Source organism: Salmo trutta, chromosome 7 (assembly GCF_901001165.1).
Source record: "Salmo trutta chromosome 7, fSalTru1.1, whole genome shotgun sequence".
Taxonomy (NCBI): domain Eukaryota; kingdom Metazoa; phylum Chordata; class Actinopteri; order Salmoniformes; family Salmonidae; genus Salmo; species Salmo trutta.
In genome coordinates, this window is record NC_042963.1 from 57,272,417 (window position 1) to 57,283,270 (window position 10,854).

The following is a 10,854-nucleotide window of genomic DNA, read 5'->3' on the forward strand; positions in this document are numbered from 1 at the left end:
TACAGATAATTGTATGTGTGGAGTACAGAGATGAGGTAGTTGTCCAAAAATCAAGTTAAACACTATTATTGGACACGCAGTGAGACAATGCAACGTATTATTTCAAGGGGTGTGAATACCTTCTGAAGGCACTGTACATTATGATTCAACTTGATTGAAAAGTCCGATGTTATTTATGAGATGAATATGGATAGTAAAGCAATGCTATAAGCACCTCCAATGCAAGTGGCTGTCAGCTGTCAGCCGCAACCTATGCTTGATGTGGCCCGTTCGTGGGCCAGTACATGTTCGCTAGCGAGTTAGGAGTTAAATCTACTAAACATACAGAACATGTCAGCATGGAGTCATATTACTGCCAACTGACATGGAATCTGAATTGAACCACTTTGAATTTGTATGAAGAAATCACATTTACATTTTTGTCATTTAGCAGACGCTCTTATCCAGAGCGACTTACAGTAGTGAATGCATACATTTCATTTCATGCATTTTCTTTGTACTGGCCCCCCGTGGGAATCAAACCCACAAACCTGGCATTGCACACACCATGCTGGCATTGCTGGCATTGCAGACACCATGCTCTACCAACTGAGCCACAGGGAAGACATCACATTGTTATTCAATATTTCTGTTGGCACTAATATCCCACCATACAGTAGGTTAGATCCCTACCTTGGACAGGACATATGAGCAGTCTCCATGGAAGGTGTAGGCTTTCCCATCATAGGTGGTGATGTGGGAACCTCCCACTATGGAGCAGGTAGCTGGGCAATCTAGATCCACACAACTCCACTGGCCTTGGATACAGGTACTAACAGAGAGAGACAGTCAGTTTAGCCTCAACACATCCGGCTCAACACATCCAGTTTAGCCTCAACACATCCGGCTCAACACATCCAGCTCAACACATCCGTCTCAACACATCCGCCTCAACACACACAATAATTCAGTGTATATAAACGCAATGCAGCTCTTACCATTCATGGCAGGTTCTTGAGAATGATTGTCCAGGCTGGTAAGATTGTCCGTTGTGGAGACAAGAGCACTGGTTCACAGCTACACAGCCTTTATGAGTGATGTCATCAAACACGGTTCCTATGAGAAAGGCATTCAACACATTTAGTCACCTGATCCCATGAATTACATTCAATACATTACATTTAGTCACCTGATCTCATGAATTACATTCAATACATTACATTTAGTCACCTGATCCCATAAATTACATTAAATATATTTAGTCACCTGATCCCATAAATGACATTCAACGAATTTAGTCCTTCCTTATCTCATAAAATACATTGATCCATGTAGTTCAATATCTTAATTACTACGGGACATCTGTTGCAGAACTTTTGTCAAATAATGAAATCTCCAGTCCTACAATAAGGCTACTCTTCCAATCTATGTAACCTTTAACCTGTTACTGGTTTAAATGGCCACATAACTGATATCAGGGTTTTATACAGCCTTTCTGGTTTAAATAGCCACATAACTGATAACAGGGTTTTATACAGCCTTCCTGGTTTAAAGAGCCACATAAGTGATATCAGGGTTTTATACAGTCTTCCTGGTTTAAATAGCCACATAACCAATATGACTTTTAATACAGTCTTCCTGGTTTAAAGAGCCACATAACCAATATGAGGTTTTATACAGTCTTCCTGGTTTAAAATCCAGGGATGTGGACTCCAGTCATGTTGCAACTTGAGACTTGACAAAAAGTAAAACACTTCCCACTAGACTTCGACTTGAGCATCTATGACTCGTCATTTAACTTGGACTTGAGCTGTATGACTCGATTTGTCAACTTGCGCATGTAAACCTGTCTGGTATTTTAAATCAGAGTGCTGCAGGTTCTGTGCGTTTTGTTCTGTGTCTTGACCAATCAGATTCACAGAAATCACAGGTTGCGCAGGCCGGACGCAAATCACATAATCTAGCAAAACGCTCACAGCTCCACTTTCCTCCGGTATGTATTTAGCAAACATGATAACACATCACTCCAGATATACCCAAGCAAGAACTCTTCACGGAAATGTTGCAGCAGCCTACACCTGAACTGTATGGGAAGAAAACAAGGGGATTTCTCAGTCTGACTATGCTATTGATAACAACCGCTGCCTGGAGCTGCATAGTCTACCTCCAATGCGCCCTGTCCCCTCTGGCCCTCTGGCCAGGGTAAACCATGTGGTAATGTTGTGCAGCCTATTTATAAGCATGTATTTGTTTTAGGAGAAAATGTGAATGTGATCAAATTCGGTTTAGGCTACTTTCAAAGTTTGCTTTGGACTTGCAAAATTGAAACTTCGTCCCATCTCTGTTAAAATCAGTGAGTGTGCAGTACCGGCAGGGCAGAACCTCCGTCTGTGAGATATGATGTTGTACTCAGCTACTTTAAAATAGTTACATAGCTGACATATGATGTTGTATTCAGTAAATGAGTGCATGTACCAGCAGGGCAGAAGCATCCGTCGGTGCAGTGTTCCTCACAATGCTGGTTCCTCTTTGGGTTGGAGCAGGTATCAGTGCAGGGACTACCACACTCCTGGTACTGCATGCTTAAAGGACATGTATTCACTGCTCGACACAGACAAATAACCTTCATTAGTCTTCATTAGTTCACATTTTCACATATTCTTCTATTGAAATCATTGGAAGACTAAGTGAAAATTGGGATTTGCTCCTCAGTTTTCAGTCACATAAATGTAAATACTAGCATGTCAAAGAAGAAAACACAATAGGTTACCTAAGGCAAAGCATTATTGCATGTGAAAAGTGTTTACTTTGAGTTACAACAAAGCTCTGGCTGAGGATTTTTTTATACCCACATCCAATCTACCAACAGAGCAATACAAACAAACAATCCAAAATAAAAACAATAAGGATATGTAATGCAAAATAGATTCCCTTACTGCAGAACTGGTCGGTCTTCCACTCTTGGGGTTTCCCCCCTGCGTGAGCACACTGGCGGGAGTACTCGGACATGGTGGAGCAGGCGCAGGTGGCACTGCTGCTGCTGTTGCCACAGTGACACATGTCTTCTGCACAGGCCTTGATGAAGGAGTCTGTGGCAATCAGGTCCTTACAGCTACTGAAGGCAAGACTGGTGAGAAGCTGCTCACAAAGTTCGGTCTGAAAGGATGAAGAAGAATAAGAATTACTAGAGGCAACATAGAGGGATTATGTACTGATCAAATGTCAGCCATGATGATGTTGATATTTTAAACTAACAGTCATGTTTAAATGTAATGAATTAGAAATCTTAAATGTTCAGCTCAGCTCTAGACTTGTAAATACCTGGTCTTCACACTGTTCAGTGTGACCAGGGATTTCTGTACAGGTCTTGGTTGGACCATTCATCATCCAAATATCACCATAGTCGATTGTCTTCAGATGATCATCTGTAGCAAAATAAACATAGTTTTATCTTACCTGTTTATTTCCCCTAACAAACAGTCTCTGTCATCATGTGTTTTGTGTTTTTGATAACCCTTTCTTAAAATGGTACCTAGAAAAATACTTTATAACCCCTTCCTAACCCATAGATTGAACCTATACACTCATAAGCAGAACAGGAGCGTAATCCGCCCCTCTAAGACATTTGGTGATTTTGTTTACCATTCCTAATGAACTCGTCGTAAATCTGGACTCCGTTGAAGTCTCCACACAGCCCACAAGTCTGATTCTGGAACTTTGAGTCCAGCTCCACCTATAAAACCAATGGAAGATAACTGAGGGTTAATGCATCGCAAATATGTACATTTCACATACAGCTAGCTGGCCATGCAGCTACAGCAGTTTATATGTACTGAAATTTCACATGCTTCATCTGTTCTAGCCTGGGTACCAGTCTGTTTATGCTAACATTCCACTCCTTGTTCTAGCCTGGGTACCAGTCTGTTTATGCTAACATTCCACTCCTTGTTCTAGCCTGGGTACCAGTCTGTTTATGCTAACATTCCACTCCTTGTTCTAGCCTGGGTACCAGTCTGTTTATGCTAACATTCCAATCCTTGTTCTAGCCTGGGTACCAGTCTGTTTATGCTAACATTCCACTCCTTGTTCTAGCCTGGGTACCAGTCTGTTTATGCTAACATTCCACTCCTTGTTCTAGCCTGGGTACCAGTCTGTTTATGCTAACATTCCACTCCTTGTTCTAGCCTGGGTACCAGTCTGTTTATGCTAACATTCCACTACTTGTACCTGTGTTACAAGCATTTCGCTACTTCTGCAATAATATCTGTTAAATATGTGTATGCGACCAGTAGAATTTAATTTGATATACCTATGTTTGGCATATGATGCTGAGTACAAGGAGCGGGATGTTAGCACAAAACAGGCACTGTGTTTCAGGTTAGGTATGTACAGATAGAATCAACACAGAGCATTAGGCTACCTAAAACAAATACAAATGTGTGCCCAGGACTTTGCTAATATTGTTTAATGTTTAATGTATTGTATACCCAAGTGGTTATTCATTAAAGTTAATTATGCAGATTAGGGATCATGTCTACAATATATCTACAATAGGAAACCTGTTTCACTGTTGTTTTATTCTGGTCTGACATGAAACGGATAGGATCTGAACAACAATACCAAATACATTCACTGTATGAATCTTCCCAACTATTTGATTATTCTTTTAATAATCAGGATTCTATTATTTGTTGGTTTGTGTTCTATAAACATCTGAAAGGGGGAGGTTTCTTACAATCCCCTCTGTTTTTACCTCTCCTGAAATGCACTCTTCCATTTAAAACCTTTTAAACTCTCATCATGTTGTTAAAACCTTTTAAACTGTCATCATGTTGTTAAAACCGTTTAAACTGTCATCATGCTGTTAAAACCTTTTAACCTGTATGGGCTAGGGGGCAATATTTTCATGGCCAGATAAAAAACGTACCCGATTTAAACTGGTTACTACTCTTTCCCAGAAATGAGAATATGCATATTATTAGTATATTTGGATAGAAAACACTCTGAAGTTTCTAAAACTGTTTGAATGGTGTCTGTGAGTATAACAGAAGTCATATGGCAGGCAACAACCTGAGAAAAAGTTAACCAGGAAGAGGAGGATCTGAGAATTGTAGTTCTTCTTTCTAGTCCCTTTCGAAACTACAGTATCTGTGGGGTTACGTTGCACTTCCTAAGGCTTCCATTGGCTGTCAAAAGCCTTCAGAAAGTGGTTTGAGCATTCTCCTGTTACTGGGCAGATAATAGGAGCTCAGTTACTGAGTGGACTGCCTGTGGACAAAGGGATTGGATATGTGCGGTCACGTGAGTGTGCCGTTCCTTCTTTTTCTCCTTGAATGAATACGCTATTGTCCGGTTGGAATATTATCGCAATTTTACTGTAGAAATACCATAAAGATTGATTTTAAACAGCGTTTGACATGCTTCTAAGTACGGTAATGGAACATTTTGACTTTTCGTCTCTCGTTCAGCGCTCGCGCGTTATGCCTTTGGATAGTCCTCTGAACGCACGAACAAAACGGAAGTATTTGGACATAAATATGTATTATTTCGATCAAAAACAACATTTATTGTGGAAGTAGCAGTCCTGGGAGTGCATTCTGACGAAGATCAGCAAAGGTAAGAGAATATTTCTAATACTAATTCTGAGTTTAGGTTGCCCCGAACTTGGCGGGTGTCTGTATAGCTCTATGTGATGGCTGAGCTATGTACTCAGAATATTGAAAAATGTGCTTTCTCCGTAAAGCTGTTTTAAAATCTGACAAAGCGGTTGCATCCAGGAGTAGTCTATCTATAATTCTTTAAATAATTGTTATATATTTTGTCAACATTTATGATGAGTATTTTTGTAAATTGATGTGAAAATTCACCGGATGTTTTGGTGGGAATACATTTTCTGAACATCTCGCGCCAACGTAAAATGCTGTTTTTGGATATAAATATGAACTTTATCGAACAAAACATACATGTATTGTGTAACATAATGTCCTAGGAGTGTCATCTGATGAAGATCGTCAAAGGTTTGTGCTTCATTTAGCTGTGTTTTGGGTTTTATTGACACATCTCCTTGCTTGGAAAATGGCTGTGTGATTATTTTTGTCTATGTACTCTCCTAACATAATCTAATGTTTTGCTTTCGCTGTAAAGCCTTTTTGAAATCGGACAATGTGGTTACATCAAGGAGAAGTGTATCTTTAAAATGGTGTAAAATAGTTGTATGTTTGAGAAAGTTGAATTATGACATTTTGTTGTTTTTGAATTTGCCGCCCTGATATTTCACTGGCTAGCGTCCCACGTAGCCCATAGAAGTTAAACTCTCATCATGTTGTTAAAACCTTTTAAACTCTCATCATGTTGTTAAAACCTTTTAAACTCTCATCATGTTGTTAAAACCTTTTAAACTCTCATCATGTTGTTAAAACCTTTTAAACTCTCATCATGTTGTTAAAACCTTTTAAACTCTCATCATGTTGTTAAAACCTTTTAAACTCTCATCATGTTGTTAAAACCTTTTAAACTCTCATCATGTTGTTAAAACATTTTAATAAACTCTCATCATGTTGTTAAAACCTTTTAAACTCTCATCATGTTGTTAAAACCTTTTTGTCACGTGTGCTCCCTCTCCAGCCTCTAGGTCACCAGGCTGCTCATTTAAGGCACACACCTGAGACCATAGTTAAGCGCACCCGCGCGTCATCAGACTCACCTGGACTCCATCACCTCCTGATTACCTTCCCTATATATGTCACTCCCTTTGGTTCCTTCGTTATTGTTGCTGTTCCAGTGTCATGTCTGTGCGTTTTTCCTGGTTCTTGGGTTGTATTATGTTACGTTTATTTACTGAAACGCTCACTCCCTGAACTTGCTTCCCAACTTTCAGTGCACATCGTTGCAGAATAACGCCTCACCTAAGGGAAGCATCAGGGAGTTTTTACATTTTCTTTAGTTTCAGTGGGAGTGACGTTGGGTCTGGGAGCCGCTACAGGCTCTCATGCCTCTGCAAGATCGCCATGTTCTCCTGCCTCCGCCTGCTCGTCAGGCTCTCGTGTCTCAGCCGGCTCGTCAGGCTCCCCTGCTTCCGCCGGCTCGTCAGGCTTGTTCGGCTCTCGTGCCTCAGCCAAATCCCAACAGTCCCTCTAACACTGATGTTCCCAACAGTTCCTCTATCACTGATGTTCCCACTCTTATCCCAACAGTTCCTCTAACACTGATGTTCCCAACAGTTCCTCTAACACTGATGTTCCCAACAGTTCCTCTATCACTGATGTTCCCAACAGTTCCTCTATCACTGATGTTCCCAACAGTTCCTCTAACGCTGATGTTCCCAACAGTTCCTCTAACACTGATGCTCCCAACAGTTCCTCTAACACTGATGTTCCCAACAGTTCCTCTAACACTGATGTTCCCAACAGTTCCTCTAACACTGATGTTCCCAACAGTTCCTCTAACACTGATGTTCCCAACAGTTCCTCTATCACTGATGTTCCCAACAGTTCCTCTAACACTGATGTTCCCAACAGTTCCTCTAACACTGATGTTCCCAACAGTTCCTCTAACACTGATGTTCCCAACAGTTCCTCTAACACTGATGTTCCCAACAGTTCCTCTAACACTGATGTTCCCAACAGTCACTAGCTAACTACAGACCGTTTTCATCAGGACCAGAATATTGCACCAAAGCATCACATTTACATTTGACATTTAGCAGACACTCTCATCCAGAAGGATTTATAATCAGTGTATTGAACCAAAGCAGGTGAAACAACCACATATCACTGTAGTGTAACAGAAGACGTATGGAAATGAGTAAGCATACTGAACACATACCCAGAGGGAATCATCTTCATTCCACATGACGACTAACCCCAGCTTGGCTGTGATCTTCACATACGAAACAGTCCTCTCAATAAAGAAATTAAACTGACCAAACGGTATGGTGACCCTAGGGGGACAAAGCAAAGTGTTCATCAGAGGGGAAAGTCGATATTCCAACAAGGGTCAAAGTTGTCCTTTAAAGTTTTTTCTTTGTATTTTTCTTCCTCCACTGTTGAGACTGTACTAGGTAAAAATGTCTGTATACAGTAGGATTTCATCAAACGGAATTTCAGCTTGGTAACTTTCATCTGTAAATGCACATCAACTAAACCTCAGGAAAATTGTTTTACCTCTGAATGCTATACAATGAATGCTTTTAGATCACTGATGAACTCACTGTTGCTCGTTGAAACTGACATTATGTAGATTATCTTAAAACAGCAAAAAGTTGATCTCAAGATGAGTTAAATGATGATGCAACACTGCATCCATAACATTAATACATTTTTATAAAACTTGTTATGAATTTTACCTCAAGTCTTCGTACAAAAGTAGCAACTGAAGTCAAAAATAAAATACTTTCCATTCTTTTTCCCCCTTACATTTGATAAATGCAATTGAACAAAACAATAAAAAGATGGATCTCTGAATAAAATGAATCCCATTGGATGTAGTTAAGTGATAACAAACCCCCGTATCATTTGCTTCCTGTATTACTATTTATTTTACACATCTAAGAGCCAATGGTTTTACACATCTGAGATCCATTGTTGACTAGACTGGGAACTCACTTTAATCCGTTGACGCTGACGTTACCGTTGGCCAGCTCCACGAAGGTTCCATCCAGCTTCAAAGAAACCTTAATAATAACAACAGTAGGACATTTTATTTGACAGACGCCTTTTAGGACCCTCAAGGTCACCTTACATTAAGATCATAGAGCAATAAACACAATTAATCAATAGTGCAATTTAAAAACAATTAATCAATAGTGAAATTTAAAACAATCAAACAACTGATCACAAAGGAATACCTTGGTGATGGTGGGCAGCCCATCTACCTCCCCGCGCTGCAGCTGAATGTTAAAGGCCTCGTAGCCACTGCTGCTCTTACACAACGACGACAGCACGTAGTTACAGGAGTAGGGCAGCTGGAAGAAGTCTCCATCGTAGGTTTTGTAGTGGTAGTTACCCCATGTGCTGCAGACCTGCCCATTATGAGCTGGACTCACTCCTGCTGCATGGGGGGAAATGTACAGTATAGTTGCACCATCCATCTCTGAATATAAGATGTATAATATAACAGTACAGTAGAATATAGATATTTGAATATTAGGTGACATATATTCAACAACACAAATTACCTGATAAGATTTGCAGTTTGGAATCATATAGACTCCCAATGGAAGTCATATCTGGAATCATAACTGGAAATAGACAGGGAACAAGTCTTATTTTGCTTCTAATCCAGCTCTTCTTTAGTTCCTAAACTATGCTACATGGGTTAACCAAAAGTGATGTTAAATTGTATTTCATCATATCTTGTTTTGTCTTTTCTTACCAGTGTTATAATGTGCAGCAGATAGTCCGAAGACGAGAGCGATCCATGGCTTCACCCATTGGAGTGCCATGATGGTTCTTCTAACGAGTCGTCCTGGTCCACCTGAACAGGTACTCTTCCTGTTCCTACTTATACTGTGAGGCACCAGTTGCCTGCTTTTAAACTGCTACACTCAAGGAAGTACCTACACTCAAGGAAGTACCTTGAGGATTCTTTGGTACTTGATTCTGTATCTAAGGAGGGTAATGTTTAACATTTTTATCATAATAATCCTTAGATCACTATCAATATTCCTGAGAAGTAGGGTACGTCCCAAATGTGTTCCCTATAAAAATGAGTGTACATATCATTAAGAATCCAGGTGAAGCCTATGATCCCTTGTTGATGTCACCTGTTGAATCCACTTCAATCAGTGTAGATGAAGGGAAGGAGACAGGTTAAAGAAGGATGTTTAAGCCTTGAAACGATTCAAATCAAATGTTATTTGTCACATGTGCCGAATACAACTGGTGAAATGTTTACTTACAATCCCTTAACCAACAACGGAGTTTTAAGAAAAATACCCAACATTTGTTTTAAATAAAGGTAACAAATAATGAAAGAGCAGCAGTAAAATAACAATAGTGAGCGTATATACAAGGGGTACTGGTGCAGAGTCAATGTGCGGGGCATCGGTGAGTTGTTGTAATTTGTACATGTAGGTAAAGTTATTAAACTGACTATGCATAGATAATAACAGAGAGAAGCAGCAGCTTAAAAGGGTGGGGGGGAATGCAAACAGTCTGGGTAGCCATTTGATTAGATGTTTAGGAGTCTTATGGCTTGGGGGTAGAAGCTGTTTAGAACCCTCTTGGACCTAGACTTTGCACTCCGGTACCGCTTGCCATGCGGTAGCAGAGAAAACAGTCTATGACTAGAGTGGCTGGAGTCTTTGACAATTTTTAGGGCCTTCCTCTGACACCGCCTGGTATAGAGGTCCTGGATGGCAGGATGCTTGGCCCCAGTGATGTACTGGGCCGTTCACACTACCCTCTGTAGTGCCTTGCGGTCGGAGGCAGTTGCCATACCAGGCAGTGATGCAACCAGTCAGGATGCTCTCGATGGTGCAGCTGTAGAACTTTTTGAGGATCTGGGGACCCATGCCAAATCTTTTCAGTCTCCTGAGGGGGAATAGGATATGTCGTGCCCTCTTCACAACTGTCTTGGTGTATTTGGACCATGATAGTTTGTTGATGATGTGGACATCAAGGAACTTGAAACTCTCAACCCGCTCCACTACAGCCCCGTCAGCCCCATTCTAAAATGTATTAAATTAATGTTTTCCCTCAACAATCTACACACAATACCCCATAATGACAAAGCAAAAACCACATTTATTAAAAATAAAAAACAGAAATGTTATGCCATATAAGAATTTGAGTGGTAACATTTCTCCAGCCCTATCCCTCAGCTTTAATAGCACAGACTCATCAACATTCTACAGAATCTTTCATTAATCTTTAA

General features: G+C 40.3%; 1 protein-coding gene across 1 annotated transcript in view; it reads right to left on the reverse strand.

Annotated features, from left to right (window-relative positions):
- The window catches only part of LOC115196652 (mucin-5B-like), a gene marked incomplete at its 3' end in the record, with an annotated part of 35,410 nt that extends 25,934 nt beyond the window's left edge, over nucleotides 1–9,476 (reverse strand). The window contains exons 1-11 of the mRNA XM_029757497.1: nucleotides 9,352–9,476; nucleotides 9,155–9,217; nucleotides 8,825–9,027; nucleotides 8,583–8,650; nucleotides 7,804–7,918; nucleotides 3,622–3,712; nucleotides 3,301–3,404; nucleotides 2,916–3,135; nucleotides 2,455–2,580; nucleotides 978–1,095; nucleotides 673–811 (exon numbers count right to left, since the gene is read on the reverse strand). Of these exons, the coding sequence (XP_029613357.1) occupies nucleotides 673–811; nucleotides 978–1,095; nucleotides 2,455–2,580; nucleotides 2,916–3,135; nucleotides 3,301–3,404; nucleotides 3,622–3,712; nucleotides 7,804–7,918; nucleotides 8,583–8,650; nucleotides 8,825–9,027; nucleotides 9,155–9,217; nucleotides 9,352–9,421 (1,317 nt within the window). The remainder of the gene's footprint in view (nucleotides 1–672; nucleotides 812–977; nucleotides 1,096–2,454; nucleotides 2,581–2,915; nucleotides 3,136–3,300; nucleotides 3,405–3,621; nucleotides 3,713–7,803; nucleotides 7,919–8,582; nucleotides 8,651–8,824; nucleotides 9,028–9,154; nucleotides 9,218–9,351) is intronic.
- Between the last annotated feature and the right edge of the window lie 1,378 nt (nucleotides 9,477–10,854).